The sequence below is a fragment of the Molossus molossus genome, unplaced genomic scaffold (assembly GCF_014108415.1).
Source record: "Molossus molossus isolate mMolMol1 unplaced genomic scaffold, mMolMol1.p scaffold_m16_p_18, whole genome shotgun sequence".
Lineage (NCBI taxonomy): Eukaryota > Metazoa > Chordata > Mammalia > Chiroptera > Molossidae > Molossus > Molossus molossus.
This window is the reverse complement of record NW_023425353.1, coordinates 59,127,298-59,145,239: the sequence shown is the minus strand read 5'-3', so window position 1 is coordinate 59,145,239 and position 17,942 is coordinate 59,127,298. Positions and strand designations below refer to the sequence as shown.

Here is a 17,942-nt window from a genome sequence, read left to right as displayed (position 1 = left end):
TTTTCATTATCAAGGTTATAAATCTATTTCAAACATAAATCAGAAAGGATGTTATATGACATAAATTATAATGAATGTTTTTGTAAAACTATTTCTGGCTTAGGGTTATTTCTCTCTTTGAAGTCTCCCATGTACACACAGAATATAACTACCCCTCTTTTTTGCTTAAAACTTTTGAGGTCTTCCCTTTGCTTATGGCCATGATTTTCAACCTTTTTCATCTCATGGCACACATAAACTAATTACTAAAAATCTGTGGCACACCAAAAAACATATTTTTGCCTATTTCACACAAAAAAGAAAGGTATAATTTTGATTTATTCACTCCAGACAGCTATTGTTGTGTAGGCTGTTGTCATTTTCATTTGACAGTCTAATGGAAAAGAGGGTAGTGCCCCTGACTAAATAGTCAGGGCTTGCATGTTTTAAAAATTTTGCGGCACACCAATTGAAAATCACTGGTTCGTAGCATAAAATTCAAAGGTCCTAGCTTGGTAGACCCTCTCAGGTGTCAGCCTACATTTACAGATGGATCATGTTTTCCTCTTTCCCACCTGCCTCTCCTCCTTCCCTCGAGGTATGTTCATCTTGCATCCGTCAGCTTGCCCGTCCTAGAACAGGCTCTGCATCTCCCTGTTGCCGTGTGAATCCTCATTCTCTGTCTCTACCTAGAATTTTCCTTCCTCCCTTTCCTGCCCGTTCCTTTCTCACTTCCCTTTCAGAAACTGGCCTCATAATATCTTGTTTAGGTAGCTGATGCTGACTTGTTTTTCCTACCATTCCACGCAGGTTACTGAGTCCACTTCTATTATAGTGATTATTAAATTCTATTAGCTTTTTAATTATTGGTTTTATCTTTAATAGTTAATGAGCAAGTCAGGAAAAGCTCAGGGATCTGATTACCTCAGTTTGAATTCCACCTTTGCCACCTACTAGCTGTATGTTTTTGGGTAAATTACTTAAATATTTTATGCCTTAGTTTTACCCTCTATAAAATGGGGTTAATAATACCTTATTTACATATTGTTGAGGGACTTAGTCTGCAGATGTTCTCACTGTTCTTCACATACTAACAATAATGTTAGATACATACTTTGTGACTGTTTCCCTAGCCCTTAGCTTAGTGTTTGCACTCAGAGGGCACTTGATGTTTATCACTTAGAGGGAAGTTTGTCTGTGCAGACTTGAGTCATTTTAGCTAGCTCATCATAATTTATGTGGCTATTATTTGAAGAGTTACTAATGTTTTAAATCGACTTCAGTTTTCTTTAGCAGCTGAAAACAGTATTTCATTGTTTTATTTTCAAATGCGTTGAAATTTCCCATTTCTTAAGCCAGCAGAAGTACTGAAGGAGCGAGGTGAGCGCCTTCTGCTCTGACAGAGCGTATGTTCCTTTCCAGGGTCTGGCCGATGCCCTTGGAGTGTCTGACTGTCTCCTGTCTCCGCAGGCCTTGTGCAGGGTCACCCGCCAGGCTCCCTCTGCCTTCCAGAACGTGATCGAGAAGGTGGGCCTGAACTCCGTCCTCAGCTCCCTGGCCTCTGCCATCTGCAAAGTTCAGCAGTACCTGCTGACCTTGTTCACCGCTATGCTGTCCTGTGGGATTCACCTTCAGAGACTAATCCAAGAAAAGGTTCGACATGGATTTCACCTATTACTCGACTGGAAAAAGGGCAATTTTCTCCCACAGTTTTAGTGGACAAGTAATATCTCTGTAGAATTAGTTTTTTATCTCAAGGGACCTTTTTGAACTCTGCCAAACCTGTATACCACAGGTTATTCATCTGAAGAGGTTATGAAAGTCTTTTCGTGATTAAAACAAATCCAGTCAATGGCTGCCTGATGGTCCCATTAGTAACGCAGAACTAGAAAATGAGTCCTTCCTCTGTGCTGCCATTTCTGGCTCCACCTCTTCCCTGTACCCTGTGCCTGGCTTAGTGAGGGGTCCCTTCATATTTGGACTTGTTTTTTTTCATCCTCACCCGAGGACATTTTTCCATTTTTTGCACAGATAGAGTGGGAGGGAGAGAGAGAGAGAGAGAAACATCGATGTGAAAGGGACACATCAAGTGGTTGCCACCCGCACGACCAACCAGGGCTGGGGACAAACTGCAACCGAGGTACATACCCTTAGCGGGAACCGAACCCGGGTCTCTCCGGACCGCAGGCCGACGCTCTAACCACTGAGCAAAACCAGCCAGGGCAGGACTCGTTTTTTTAAATCCTTACCCGAGGATATTTTTCCATTTTTCTTTAGATAGAGCAAGAGAGAGGAAGGGAGGGAGAGGAGGGAAGAGAGAGAGAGAAACATCGACATGAGAGAGACACATCGACTGGCTGCCACCCACACGACCCCAACCGAGGCAGGTACAAACTGCAGTCGAGTTACATGCCCTTAGCGGGAACCAAGCCCAGGACTCTCTGGTCCGCAGGCCGACGCTCTAACCGCTGAGCCAAACTGGCCAAGGCAGACTCATTTTTACCCCTTTCCTTGTCTAATACTCTGTCAGTGTCAATCACCTTTAGAGTTCCCTTCCTCCTGTTTTTAACTTAGTCCCCTTCAAATCATTTGTTTTCCCATTATTTTATGTAGAATCTGTAAGTATTAAAATCACATCACAAAACTATATAGCTCTAAAGAAGTCTCTGTAGGGTAGCCTTCCTCATAGGGTCTTCTTTAGGCCCTGACTGGGGAGCTCAGTTGGTTAGGGTGTTGTCTTGGTACGCCAAAATTGCAGGTTTGATCCCCGGTCAGTACACAAACAGGAATCAACCAATGAATGCATAAATGAGTGGGATGAAAATCAATGTTTCTCTCCCTCTCTTTCCCTCTCTCTCTTTCTACAAAATCAATTTTAAAAAAAGTTTTAAAAAGTATCTTCTCAAGTCCTTGCTAAAGAGAGATCCCTGGACCAGCACTGGCGTCTTTAGGGAGTGTGTTGGAGACGCAGACCCTCAGTCCCCACCCCAGACCTGCTGCATGAGAATCGACATTTAAATGAGGTATTTAGGGAATGTGTTTTAACTTTATGGTTTGAGAAGCCCTGTCCTAGAGTATTAGAGTTCGTGAGATGTGAACAGGTGAAAGAGGGGACCATAGTTGCATACACATTTGCAAAGCAGTGAGTTAAAGAAAGAATTTCAGTTGGACAGACTTTCCCATTGTTTTGTGTGTTCACGTGTATTCTGCCTCTTCATGAGGGGAATGTAATGGACAGTGGTTTTTAATTTTTTTTCTTTATTGATTTTAGAGAGAGAGAAAGGGAGAGGGAGGGAGAGATGGAAACGTCAATGAGAGAGAACATCGATTGGCCGCCTCCTGCATGTCCCCCATTGGGGATCGGGCCCACAACCTGAACATGTGCCCTGACCAGGAATTGAACCGACGACCTCTTGGTGCATGGGTGGACACTCAGCCACTGAGCCATGCTGCACAGTGGTTTTTAAACTTCCGGGACCAGTCCTTCTCTTTTGGAGGGAGATGCCTATGAAGTTGGAGTTTGTAGAACCCGGGGAAGGTGGCGCTGCTGAGTGTAGAATGTCGCCACCTAAGTGTTTGCTGCTGGTCCGCTGCACTGAGTGCAGCACCTTTGAAAAAAATTTTTTTTTTTTATCCTCACCCGAGGTTATTTTTCCATTTTTTGTTCAGATAGCGTGGGAGGGAGAGAGAGAAAGAGAGAGAGAGAAAGATCTATGTGAAAGGGACACATCAAGTGGCTGCCTCCTGCACACATGACCCAACCAGGGCCAGGGACAAACTGCAACCAAGGTACGTGCCCTTAGGAGGAACCGAATCCAGGTCTCTCTAGACCGCAGGCTGACGCTCTAACTGCTGAGACAAACCGGCCATGGTTTGAATTTTGATTTTTATATTATAAATTAAAATTTTAATAGTTACGATTGATGGTTCGGTTTGCATAGTCCACTTGGTCTGTGAGTATCAAAACAAAGGCAAGAGGCCATTTCTTGCCTTGAATTAGTCTGATTTAGACTCTGTTACGAAATTTGAGCCTCAGAGAAAGGATTTTTTTCCAACAATCTGCATATCTAATTTTTGCTACTAAATTTTCCAAGTCATTAATGTTGTTGTCATTATATTGGATAAAGTACCACTTGAGTAGCTTTACTGTGTAAATTATGATAATCGAGGCTGAGAATTTTAGCAGTTTTTTTTTTTTTTTTCACTTGAGCATAGGCATGAATTAATTTAGTTTCAAATATGATATTTCACAAAGCTGGTAAAATAAGAACTTGGTAGTTGGGCTTCCCTGAGGTCTGAGATGTGTTGGGGGAATCTGGGGAGAGAAAGAAGGTCGGCAAAGCCATACCTGGGCTCAGGGATCAAGGGACATGGCAGGAGGCAGGGAGGTAGGAGAAGACCCGGATCCTGTAGGGCCGCGACACTGGCCTTCTTTATGGTTTTGAGCCAGTGGTCATTGTTTTATTTTTATTTCAAGAAAAGTGCACGGCTTTGTAGGCACGTGTGGGTTTCAGGGGCAGGTTTAGTAACCCTGTGATTGCTGAGTTGAGGCGGTCTTGGGTGTTTGGTTGTTGACAGGCTGGGAGAGGGAGGAAGAAGGGACCCAGGAACAGGTCCAGGTTTGCTGCTTCCGGGAGCTGGGGGGAAAGAGCTGCACACACTGTTCTGTTGGGGAACCGAGGCCTGTGTAGTGTAGTATTTTTAAATGGAAAGTCCCTTCTCCAAGGAGGCCATGCCATTCCTTTTAAATCAAAGACGTTACTGTTTACTGCAGAACATTTAGAAGAACCTGAAGAAGAAAATAAAATCTACTATAATCTCATTACCCAGAGATAGTTGCTGTTAAGACATTGGTTTGTTATTTTTTTAGTCTTTTTTTCTGTGTGTTTATTTTATGCACACATTTATAAAGTTAAGATCAAAATGTGTGTGTCATTCAGTATTCCCCAAGAACATTTATCAATTATTATGTAATTTTCAGTTTTTGGGCACTAATAATTGAACTCTTCCCCACTGTTAACAGTCGGCCTCTCATCGATCGGGTTGTGCTCACCCTGGTGCGATGAATACCTTGTTCCACACGTCTTCGTGTGCACTCCTCATGGGGAGGGCACCGCCGGAGCTACCCAGGTGTAGGAGGCTGTGTCGATAATGCCGATTATTCTCTACAAGGCGGTAGAAGAGGGAACCGTCTCCCTGTAATTCAGTCAGCAGTTATTAAATATATGCTATATTTCTCTTATAATAAAACTTAGAGTTTAGGATTATTTAATTAGCAGCATGTTTTCATAGTTATTTTCAGTTAGTAATGAATCTCTCTGAATCTCCATTTGAAATATGTAAGTGTAGCCACACTTTTATCTTAAACTTGATTAACTAGATGGTGTGATTATTCCTCCTGATTCAGGTTCTTGTTCTTGAGGGGAAATTGATATATTGAAGGAGTTTGTTCAGTTCACACTGTCACCTGCATTAGCCACGTGGGGACCCGTGTCCTTTGAGGACCGTCATCCAGCGCCATGGTCATCAGTGAGGCTTGGTTTATGTTGTGTCATCATCGTTAAGAGGCTTTCCCTGCCCGTAGATGTGCTAAGTGGCAGAAGGTCGCTTATCCAGACGAGTGTCAGATCCACACACCATGGTGTGAAAAGCGAGTGTTCACAGCCATGGCGACGAGGGACCTGAGTTACAGACCACGTGTTCTGCATGTTCTAGTCATTGGAGAGACTGGGCAAAGCAAAGTGCCAGACTGTTTTTCCATTGCCCCAAACCCCCAACACTTAGCAGGGTACTTTTGAACCACCAGTAGATGGTACTTTATGTGGACTTCTTGCATCAATGGTAGATGTAGGGAATTGATAACCTTTTCATAATTCAGATGCCTGAATGACCTAACAAGAGGCTTCTGGAAGCCCTGACCGGGTATAAGAGAGAAACATGTAAGTTAGGTGTGAGTTTACTTACTGATCTTTGGCCTATAAACTGTTCTTTTGTTTTTGTTTTTTACATTTCTGGATTGCTTTGTGATTTTATTACTCTGGTTTTCCATGCTGTTAGTGGGTCCTACAAATATTCAGTCTTCAAGATCAGAGGTGGGAGAAGTTTGGGGGTTCTTACGTGTGTTTCCTGTTGTTTTATTGGGAAGAAAGAGATTGGATGAGGTCATTGCGATTTTTCTTGTTTATAATATCCGGAAGCTTATAGTAGCTATTGAAAATTTATTTTATCCGGTTATGTTTATAAGTCTTATGAATTTTAGGGTTTCTATCTTTAATATAGAAAATTCAGAATATATGGAGTACAGAATACAGAAGACTTAAATAACGGACTTACCTCTCTAAGATAATCTCATTAAAATTTTTGATGTGACTCTTTTTGGTTCACATTCATTGTGCATATATATGTACATACACATGCATTCACTTACTTCCTTCTCCCTGCCGCCACACACAGGTGCTATTGGAATCTTACAGAAATGGGATCAACTGTATATTGTTTGGTGATCCATACTTTTCTTATTCAGTGATGTGTTTATAGCTTTTATGTTTGAATAAAATGAGATTAAAGATGACAGTATGTTGTACTAAACCTGCAGTGATATATACACACACAGGTATATTCACATATAAATACATATATGTATGTACATGTGAGCGTGTGTGTGCATATAGGGAAATGGGGGAAATATATGAATATTACACTAAACTAGACAACTGCTTTGTAAATCACTGGTATGGCTTAAAAAATACTTATGCTAAATACTCAGAGCCAGATTCTTGATGTTAGGAAATTGAAAGCATATAAAACTCCTAGCACCCCATTCTGCTGCATTTCAATTAGATGAGCTTAAAAAACTCACATCTACTTAAGTTACGTAGACTCAAACATCTGCCTCTGTCGTTTTGTTTCTGGGGTGTATGACCTTGAATGGACTTTGTAGCTGGATCATCAGTAATGCATCCTTTGGACTTCATATACTTTGCGGGTCACTTAATGATATAACATTAATTTTTAAAGCCCTACCATATTCCACAGGTGAGTTTGTTCAGGCTCACTGGTCAGACAGTTCCCTTCTTAATGCGATTGACTAAGATACTGCCTTTTAAACTTTTTGCTTATTAATTTTGACAGTAGCTGCTGTCTCTCTTCATTTGCACAGTCTAGTTTGACTGAAGCCTTGCTTCAGGTTTAGCATTTGGACCAAGTAGCACAACAGTGATTAATAATAAACCAGAAGCCGCAGAGCTGTTATTTATAAGTACTGTGAAATTTTGTGCCTGCAGAATTTTTTAAAATGTGAACACTAAGTCTATTAAGGTTTTATTTCTCACACATCACTAGGCGGCATACTGACTCAATGGTTGCTAATCCAGCTTTTAAAACACGGTAATTAATTTATGCAAATTAATCAGATTATGAGTCTATATTATGATATTTTTAGTTTGTCCACATTAACAAATATATTCTATTAGAGACATTTTTTACTTAGATACTTGGCTAAACTTCTTCAAGGAAAGTGTAATCCAAACTCAATTTTAGATTTAATCAGTACAATTTTCATTGCCGTCAGTGTGAAACAGGAAAATTGTGTCGGTGTAGTTATCCACGTAATTTCTCACTGTTTTTCCTTCAGGCTATTATCAGTGGATGGCCAGGCTGTACTCATTGATTTTCGCCTGTGACAGTTGATTGAAGCAGATCAATTTTACTGCTTGAGATTTACAAGAGATAATTCTGAAGTTCTCTACCTCGTCATTATTTTCCTCCATCTCATAATTTCCTCTTTATGATATGTACTAGAGGGATGTCTTATCCTTTTACTTAATTACCATACAGATAACATTTTGTTTGTGGTGGATGCTTCAGATATGTGGGTCTCTTCCTACCATTTTGAATATTCCATCACATCATCTTTATGTTCGGTAGATATGTCCATTCTGAAATCTCTGCCAAGTACCATTTGGATGTTGGACATTAACTTCTCCTGCTATGGTTTGGTATATAGACCTGAATGGCTTCTGTTTTTTTCTCCACATGTAATATGTAGGTATGCTGAGCTGAATGGCAAGATGAAGTTTAGTCAAAGCTGAATACACAGTGGATTGCATACCGAAGTAACCTGAGGTCATTTTTGCTTCTCTGAAGGTCATTTTGATTATTCATTGGTGGCACTAAGCCTTTGCCTGCAGTCTGTAATCTTCCCTCCTCCAGTGTTGTAAGATGACTACTGTTCTAGAAGTGTGGTATGCGTTGCTTGAGATTAAATATAGAGCCCTGGCAACTAGTTGTAGGGAGTTGGTCAGTACTGCTCATTCAGGTTTTCTGAAGTGACTAAATGAGAATTTCTTTAGGGCACAGGATGCTTTTAGTCTTAGATCCCAATAATAATCTAATACACTGTGTCTTCTTCAGGAACCTGGCATTATTGTGTTACAAACAAACACCTACCCAGTTTCTTTTATTTCTGATATTGGCTATAGTGTGTCTACTTTGTTTCACTCAAAATACTAAGCATATTATTTTAATTTGCAATATTCTTGGTAATGGCTTAATCTCAAGAGTAGCAGCAACTATCGAGAATATCTTTTAGGTGAATACCATTGTATTTGCTGTCGTAGAAGCTCATTGTGGCTGCATCTTATAGAATAGATGGAAGAAAGCAAGGGTAGATAAAGCATGGTGCATCAATTCAGGAAAGACAGAATGGTGCATTGAAATAAGGCAACAATGTTGGGGTATTCTCGCAGGAGTTGGGAACCTATTGGACATGGCATGGAGGAGGAAGAAAGAGTCAAGGAAGAGGCTCAGATTTTTAACTTTAGCTATGGGATTGATGATCCTTGGAGCAGATCACCTTTTGGGTAGGTGCTAAGTTTAATGTTGTATGTGCAATACAAAGGATTGAAATATACCCCTCACCCACATTCACCGAAGGCTAACATTTTACCGTATTTGCTTATAGTTTCTGTCTTTCCGTCTGTCTCTTACTGTGTGTTTTCTTACCCATTCTAGAAGACGAAAGACCTGAGACTCCTTTGCCTTCAATTACTTCACCAAATATTCCCCCCAAACAAGCCATAGATTTAAAAATCAAGTTAACATTTATTTAGCATTATTATTAGCTAATCTACAAACCTTATTCAGATTTTGCAGTTGTCTCAGTGATGTGCTTTCATGCAGCTCAAAACTCCCAGATCTTGAATTGCAGTCAGTTGTTATGTCTCTTTAGTCTCCTGTACTCTGGAACAGTTACTCAGTTTTCGGCTAGTAGACATTTGAATGGTTTTGGAATTATGTGTGTGTGGCTATGTTGGTGCGGAAAGCAGATTAGGGAAAATGGGCCTTGGACCACAGAGAATAAATTAGAATTGGGAGTTGACTGTGGGGAACCGGGCTTTCTGCCGTCTACGTGCCGGAACGGTGGGAACAGAGCTGTTGCCCAGGGACCACTTGGTGTTGATTCTGTTTTGAATCAGAATGTTGATGAATTGGTTTATTTGGTTCAAGAACTAGATGAGATTGATGCATAGATAGAGATATATAGATATATCTCCATTCTTAAATAGAAGACTACAGCTGACTGTAAATTCTTCCTGCCTGGCCATATGGCACCCAGTGGGAAAGGACCATGGCATGGCAGAAAGAGTGAGCTGTGTACATCTGCCTTGGACACAGTGTCACCACTAGGTACGTGCCTCTGTGAGGGACTCTTGGGAATTTGTATTCCTGCTCTTTGCAGCTATCTGGCTGACAATACGATTCCATATTCCTGCCTACTTTACGTTCAGTAACTGTGTGTGTGTGAGTGTGGTTCCTTTTTGCATATCAATAGGCACTTGAAATGATGTAGTCTTTCTTTGGAAGGGAAAGTAACAGTAATATTTGCCAATACTTATTCTTCTGTGTTGTATTATCCCTTTAAATTGAAGAATGTTATAGGAATATAGGTTTTCTCCTTTGTGTTATATACTGGGTATTGTTTCTATTTTATGTCTGCAGGACCTCAGATATGTAAACTAGAGATGTGTCCTGTACACGTGCAGGGTTGCTCAGAGCTCATGTCTCCGTGCAGTCCCGACCGCCATCCTCATTATCGCCACTCTTGCACTTGTGTGGGTGAGCGGTTAAGTCAGGCTTTGCTGTCCACCTGGCCTGGATTTAAATCCAACTCTGTGAATTTTGGCAAATAGCTTAACTTTTCAAGATTCACTTTCCTTTTTTAAAAATAGAATATTGTCAACTTTTAATGGCTGCATTTCAGGTTTAAATGAGATAATACATATTAAAAATTTGCTATGGCTTCTGGTACAAATTGAGAATGCAAAAAAGGTAGCTGATATCATTTTATCTCCTGCTTTCTGTTTGGTTATTGTAATCTATTAACATTGAGAGTTGGCTGCCCGATTTATTTTATGTTTTCTAAAAAATAAATTTAATGTCTTCCACAGGATTTTGTCTCTACAATTATCCGTTTACTTGACAGCCCCTCAACTTCCATTAGAGCAAAAGCCTTCCTGGTTCTTTTATATATTTTGATTCATAACCACGAGATGTTGCTGCTCAGCTGCCAAGCAAGGTATGATTTTCTCTGATGATTTCATCAATAACTTAAGATTGGTGCCTGGTTCATTATTTTTTGGCCTTTATGTACTTGGTATTGCATTTTTTTTCTAGGTTTTCTCAAGGGTTTAATATTTCACATGCAGCCTCAGCTTAGAAACCCTGAAGACCAGAGGGAGGGCCTGAAGCAGGGTGGTGGGAAGAACCTGGAGTGGCCAGGTCTGAGGACAATGCAAGGCAGGCGTTATAGGTGGTTCTGGTTTGTCTCTGGGAGGTGTTTCTGGAGCAGTGGTTTGGTCGTAGTTTTCATTATTGTAGTATTCTGGAATGAGTAGTTGACAGCCCAGAGGGGCAGCCTTGTGAGGTAGAGGCAGGGATCAGGAGTTACAGGATGGGCAGATCTGTCATTCTCTCTGGGCTTCACCTCCCAGAGTCTGTCCTGCCTTCTCACTCTGATGTGTCCCGAGTAGCATCTTCTGCACTGCCCGGTCCACATGCTCTGTTGAAACCCACAAGAACCTTAAAAATATGGTTTAATGTCTGTTTCTCCATATAGCTTTTTACTTATTATAGAATATGGAAGAGATCCTGAAATTGTTGAGATGGATTTAGGTTAGGGGTTGGCAAACTCTTTCTTGTAAACAGCTACAGAGGAAATATTTTAGGATTTGTGCATCAAGAGGCAACATTGTGTCTATTATGTAGGTACTTCTATAACAAGAGAAAACAAATTGAGTACGTTTTTTAATTGACAAAAAATATACTACTACTAATTGAGTATTTTTTTTGTTTGTTAATACAGGTCTATTAAGAAGAGACAAATTGGGGGGGAGGTGTGGAAGATAGAATTTTGCTTAATTAGTGGTCAAAGTTAGTGTCTCCATCATCAAAGCAATTGCAGATGTTCATGTTAGTGCTGATTTCTAATGCCGTTTTATGATTATCTTTAAAAATGTCTTGCACACAGATAGGAGCTGCCACATACCGTATCGGCTCAGGAGCACATGATTGTAATTGAGCACAGTCATCGCTTGGAAGACATTTTAGGATTTGGTTAGCTTTTTCCTCGATGCTTGCCTTCAGCATGTCCTTACATCGCAGATAATGACTTCTAAGTCAAGGTCGTGTGGGAGCTTCCTTTGTTTCTCATCTCCCAGGGATCTCTGTCTTTCGTTGTTTTACATCCAGTGTCTTCAATACTGATTTCATATATTTTGCGTATTTTTTGGTTGTTTTTGATGGGAGGGAGAATCTTGTCCCTGTTGGCATATTAGGGCTGGAAGCGGAAGTTGCTCTCGTCTATTTTTAAAGACCTCATCACTGGCTTTGCTGCCTGTTATCTCTCCTCGTGCCCGCTGCCATTCTTCACCTGGGCAAGTAATGTAGCTTATCGATGGATGTTCTTACATTATTCCTTGGACTCAGTCTGGACCCCATGTAGTGACCAGCGTACCTCTTATACAGCATGAATCAGTTTTTGTTTCTTGCTGCTCAGACTCTTATGACATCCTGTTGTGCTGAAATGATACCTCTGCTCCTTACGTGGCCTCATCTGCCTTTGTGCTCTGGTCCCGGCCCCCTCTTAGCCCTTGTCTTCCTTCTATAGCTCTTTTTTGCACAAACCCCATTTCTGGCATGCTTTTTCTTGTTCTTTTTAAACACAAAACCTACTATGGTCACCTCAGGGCAGTTCCCAGGTGCTGTTCCTTGTGCCCGTAACGCACCTCTCCCAGGTGTTTGCGAGGCTGGCTCCTCGGGTCACTCAGGTTTCTGTTGGATTTAAGGTTATTGCTTTCAAGATCCACTCAGGTCATTCTATTTAAAGTTCCCCTCTTAACCCCAACTTCAGAATCTTTACCTGGAAAGAATAAAACCACTTCAGACCACCAGAGTCTGGGCATGCCTCATTCAGTCCTCCCAGGAAATTGCTGTGATTTCTGTGTTTCTAAGTGAACCTTTAGAAACTTCAGCAGTGGTGGGCAGATGGTGGCTTGAATGCACACCCTGCCCCTGACTTTCGCTCTGCTTTTTCTGGAGCTACGCACCGAGCAGGATGAGTGCGGAGAAGGCTGGGGAAGGGGAGGCCCAGCCTGCAGAAGAGGTGAGGGAGGGCCCCATTCTTCCTGCGCTGTGTGGCCGGGATGATGTCCTATGCCCTAAGCCTGGCTGAATACAAGACCTGCGGGTCCCGTGGGGTCCGAAAGTGCAGAGCTGTCTGTGTGTGGTTGTTGGGGCCAGCGCTCCTGTCCCCAGGAGATCTGGAGCAGGACTGAAATGGGGCCAGCCTGCCCCAGTCCGGGAGGCTGCAGAGAGAGGACCTCCTCTTCCTGCACTTGAAGGAACAGACCCGTCCTGATCAGGTGCTGAGTCGGCAAGGAAGTCATGAGTAAGCAGACTTGTCGTGGCCCATGGGGAGAGAGAGAGAGTTCTTGATGGAGGAAGAACAAGAAGAACAGGCGGCTCTACACAGCTAATGGGACAGAGTTCGACACGCAGAAATGAACACTCTCTGAAGAGGCAGTGTTTGCAATTCAGCAGAACTGAAAGAGAATGGCAGTAAGAAAAAACACATTTACCACCCAAAGCCGATTACAAACAGGGAGAATTCACATGAAAACAATAGGAAAGACAGAGTAGGTTCAGGAGGCCTCACATGCAAAGTGCCAGGAATTCTAGGAGGAAGGGCAGATGGAGGAGGATTTCTGATTGAAGGAGTGATAGCAGGTGTCTTCTGCTGAACATACTTTCTTCTGATCCTGTATTAAACTGAGAGGAAAGGAATTGAAAAGTCATGAAACCACAAGGGGAAAGGGAAAGGGAACCATGGTCAAAGCAGACAAGCATCGTCCGGGAAGCTGACAGGTGAGTGTTTGCTGCTCTAGCAGAATGGAGGTTGCTGAGGTCCCTTGTCTGCAAGGGGAAAGGCCACGAGGCGATCTGATTCCTGCATGATAGTGCTGGAAAGGTCCGGAAATGGGGATGCACCACATACCTTCGAAAGTGGTGGTGAGAGGGGCATGAGATTGAAGATGGGAGGATTGATGGAGATGTGATTCCTAGCCCTCCTCCCCAACTCCGAACGTCCAGGAGACACCTCCTCTTCCACCACACAAAGCAGGAGACTTGAAATGCATTCTGGGTAGTGTGAACAGAAAAGGCTATGGATGTTGGTGTAGACGCAGATTAGAGCAGTGGTTCTCGACCTTCCTAATGCCGCGACCCTTTAATACGGTTCCTCATGTTGTATGTGGGCGTATCTGCGTGTGGGCAGACCTGCCTGGAGACGGATAGAGGAGCGGTGTCTTGGTTCCCAAGACCATCTATCTCTCTCTCCCTCTCCCTCTCTCTCTAAAATTAAATTATTGATTTTAGAAAGGAAGGGAGAGAGAGAGAAACATCGATGAGAGAGAACATCAATTCGCTGCCTCCTGCATGCCCCGCACTGGGGGTTTGGCCCACAACCTGGGCAGGTGCCCTGACCGGGAATCAAACCAGTGACCTCTTTCTTGGTGCATGGGTCAACGCTCAACCACTGAGCCACACTGGCCTGGCAAGAAAACAATTTTTTAAATCATATGTCCAGGGATTTTTAGTTATTAAGTGTGAGGTGGGCTGGGGGTGGGGTGGGGATTGATAGGACCTGGCTGCACCAACTTGGCCTAACTGGAAATCCAAAATCACTTTTATTATTATTATTTTTTTTTAATTCTCACCCGAGGATATTTTTCCATTTTTTGTACAGATAGAATGGGAGGGAGAGAGAGGAAGGGAGAGAGAGTGAGAAACATCGACGTGAAGGGACACATCGAGTGGCTGCCACCCGCACGACCAACCAGGGCCGGGGACAAATTGCAACCGAAGTACGTGCCCTTAGCGGGAACCGAACCCGGGTCTCTCCGGACCGCAGGCCGACGCTCTAACCGCTGAGCCAAACTGGCCAGGGCCCAAAATCACTTTTAAACATTGCCCACCTGGTGTGGCTCACTGGACTGGGCGCCGTCCCCTGGATTGAGAGGTCCCGCTTGGATTCCTTGTCGGGCACATGTCTAGGTTTCGGGCTCAGTCCCCAGGAGGGGGCATGCAGGAGGCAGCCAATCGATGTTTCTTTCTCACATTGATGTTTCTGTTTCTCTCTCCCTCTATCTTTAAAATTTTAATAAAACATATTTTAAAAAAACAAACATTGCTCGTGGAAATGAGAATTGCTCCAACTTTTTGGAAAGTAAGTCAGAAACAACTGTGACTATTAACAGTAGTTGCATTTGGTCCTAACAAGCCCGAGTTTGGTGTTTAGCTGCCAGAAACAGAGGTATGAACTGTGTAGGAAATATGCACGAGAGTGTCCAGTGTAGCATTGTTTCTGGTGGTCAGTGTCTGGAAATATAGTTAACATCCAGTGGTACTGAAGTACTTCAATAAACGATGGTATAGCTATAATAGAAGTAGGTGGTTCATTTGATTGACTTGGAGGGATGTTCATCATATATAGGTAAGAATGAAAATGAGAAGACAATAATATATTAATTATGAAGTTATTTTTATAAAATAACAAATAAAAATGGACAAACTCGCCCTGGCCAGTTTGGCTCAGCGGTTAGAGCGTCGGCCTGCGGTCTGGAGAGACCCGGGTTCGGTTCCCGCCAAGGGCACGTACCTCGGTTGCAGTTTGTCCCCGGCCTTGGTTGGGTCATGTGGGTGGCAACCACTCGATGTGTCCCTTTCACGTTGATGTTTCTCTCCCTCCCTCCCACTGTATCTGAACAAAATATCGAAAAATTGTCCTCAGGTGAGGATAAAAAAAAAATATGGACAAACTCTTTTATTTGTGTGTATTTGCATAAAATTTTATTTAAAAATACCTGCAAGGAAGATATACCAAATTGATTATCTGAGGAGGTTGGGGCAGGGATATTATGTATCTTTAATCTTTTTTATTTTTAGCCTTATTACAATAAACATGTTTCACTCCTATAGTTAAGAAAATATTTAATGAAGCAACAAACAATCCCCTTAAAACTAAAAGAAATATCAGCAATAGGTACCAGTTACTTTAGAAGGATTAGGAGAACCCCTAAGGCAGTCAAAGCTCAAATATTGTAGACTTTGTAGATTAAATTTGCTAATATAAATTACTCCCAGACACACACAGGCAGCTTGTACAGGCTGTGGAAAGATGGTTTCTGTTTGTCCCTTTGTGCTTTTAGCCCACATATTACATTGCTATGTATAGGAAATGCAAGGTTGAATAGAAAGGTATGGAAAAGAGAGGCACACTCAGGCCAGAGAGATGTTAAAAGTCTCTGAGGAACTTAGATGGAAATGTTCCCTCCTCCTCACCTGTCCCGGAAGCTCCACTAGCCGCGGGCATTCTGAGCTCCAGGCCGCTGCCGCCTGCCTGGAACCGAAAGCTCGCAGCAGGGGCCCACGGTAACCTTTGCTGCGTTATGTGGATACTTTTTCCTGCTTACCATCATCACCATCCGCCTTTTATGGATTAAATTTCAGCACATACTTTATGATGTCGGCTCTCAAATCTTTTCAGCGTGACAGGCAGTGAAATGGAGCTGTCAGAATCAGATAAAAATGATGTGATAGCCCCCAAATGTCCACCTATTTCTTCAAATGGCTTCATGCTCATATTGAATATGACAGGTGATAAAACAGGGTCTTGTGTGTCTCTAGAAATGATAACCCTTTTAGAGGATGAATAGTCTTTTATGTCCATTGTATAGGTTTGCTGTGAGCCTGAAATTTTCAGTGCTCCTGATGGATCAGGTCTTCCTAGAGGTTTCCTCCCTCCCATAGCATTGCTATTAATATGGTAATCAGTGGTACAAAAAAATCTGCTTTGATCTTAAAAGAACATTTTTTTTTTTAAAAGAAATATTTACCCTGCGTAATTGGTTAACTGTCTGGGAAAAAAATGATCTCAGCTTACACCATACAAAAGTCAATTCCAGATGGATTAAAGAATTATATACCAAAAAGAAACTATAAGCAACTGGAAGAAAATATGTTTAAATATGGGTAAGGACAGCTTTCCTGAGTAGAAAAACAATTAAAGAAACCATAAAAGGACATTCTGATTGTTTGGCTTTATATACATTAGATACTTTTATATTCCCCTAAAATCATAAATCAGAAATCTCATGCTAACAAAATGTGTAAATTTTTGCATCATATACAACAGTTAATCTATATACTGTAAAGAGATTTATTTATAAAGATGTAAACAGATATTTAGTCTCATTAGTAATCAAAGAATTGGAAATTGAAATAACCGAATAGTATTTCTACCCATTGTAATATCAAATTAAGAAAAGAAACTATCACTATCTTATTTTATCCAAAGTACAGATAGAGGGACTACTTTTAACCAGTGGGTGGGGCTACCTATTTGAGGTCATTTCAAAGTGTGTTCAGGAATCCCTATGATTTGTAGTTTGCGGTTAAAAATAAACTTAAATGATAGGTTTGTACATTGGCTGGGGATGTCAAGTACCTGAAAGATCTGAACTTGCCTTTTCTCGGTTGCTTAGGTTTTCCTTAACGTTATCTCTTAGCTACGGAAGAACCTAGAGGCTCTTCAGGGACTCCCGTGGGTCCCAGCTGATCCTGTCTGCACAGCTTGGCAGTAACTCACTCTTAACCAGAAGAGTAACCTTCTTCAGTCCCCAAATCGAGTTGTTGTGTCCTCTGGTGAAAACCTGCCTTCCTCGGAACCAGTCCAGCAGAGCTGAGAGTCTTGGAGACGGGAAGACAAATCCTGTGAGGGGTTATTAGGTGCAATAGTGACAGGCAGCCACTCCCTCGTCTACCCCTGGTCATGAGATCCGTGTTTTGTCAGTGGAAGAGACAAAAGCATGTATTTTGTTTGTTGATTCAAAACATATGCTTCATTGTTGCAAGACAGAACCCAATTTTTCATTGCGTTTCCCAGTTGGCACTCTGTCTGAGTTTTCAGTAGGCCATTTCTTCCTTCAATCAAGCAAGGTTCTGGGTGTTGGGGGAACCTGCTGAGATGAGTGAATTTCATGCACCTGCCCACTTTACCATACTTCTTTTGCTATTTATAAGTTCCTGGACCAGGTATAGTATTATATTGATAACCATGATAATAAATAAGTTATTTCTTAAGTCTGTACTAAGTGGCACTAACAGAAGCTTATGGGCAGGGAGAGCAGATTAATATCCAGGATATGTAACTATTTCAGCGAGGAGAGGTGACTGCTCCTTCCATCAACCAACTTTTGCTAGATGACTGGCTGGTCTCCCCAGGAAATGGGGCCAGACTGGGACTTGGCATTGGTTTCTTCCCATTGGTTGGAGTGGCAGTATCAAGATCAGGACATTCCTTTTGCTGAGCCTATGCATAGCCTCCATCATTGCCACCTTGGCCACTT

General features: G+C 42.1%; 1 protein-coding gene across 3 annotated transcripts in view; it reads left to right on the top strand.

The window, feature by feature from the left end:
- ULK4 (unc-51 like kinase 4) overlaps positions 1–17,942 on the top strand; it is a 320,737-nt gene that overhangs the window by 70,269 nt on the left and 232,526 nt on the right. For 2 of the 3 annotated variants that reach the window (XR_004960164.1, XM_036267042.1), the window contains exons 21-22: positions 1,402–1,632; positions 10,428–10,555. Coding sequence is in view for 2 of the 3 variants with exons in the window: in XM_036267042.1 (XP_036122935.1) it covers positions 1,402–1,632; positions 10,428–10,555 (359 nt within the window). In the remaining variant the exon portion in view is untranslated. The remainder of the gene's footprint in view (positions 1–1,401; positions 1,633–10,427; positions 10,556–17,942) is intronic. The other variant, XM_036267041.1, reaches the window with a different exon arrangement.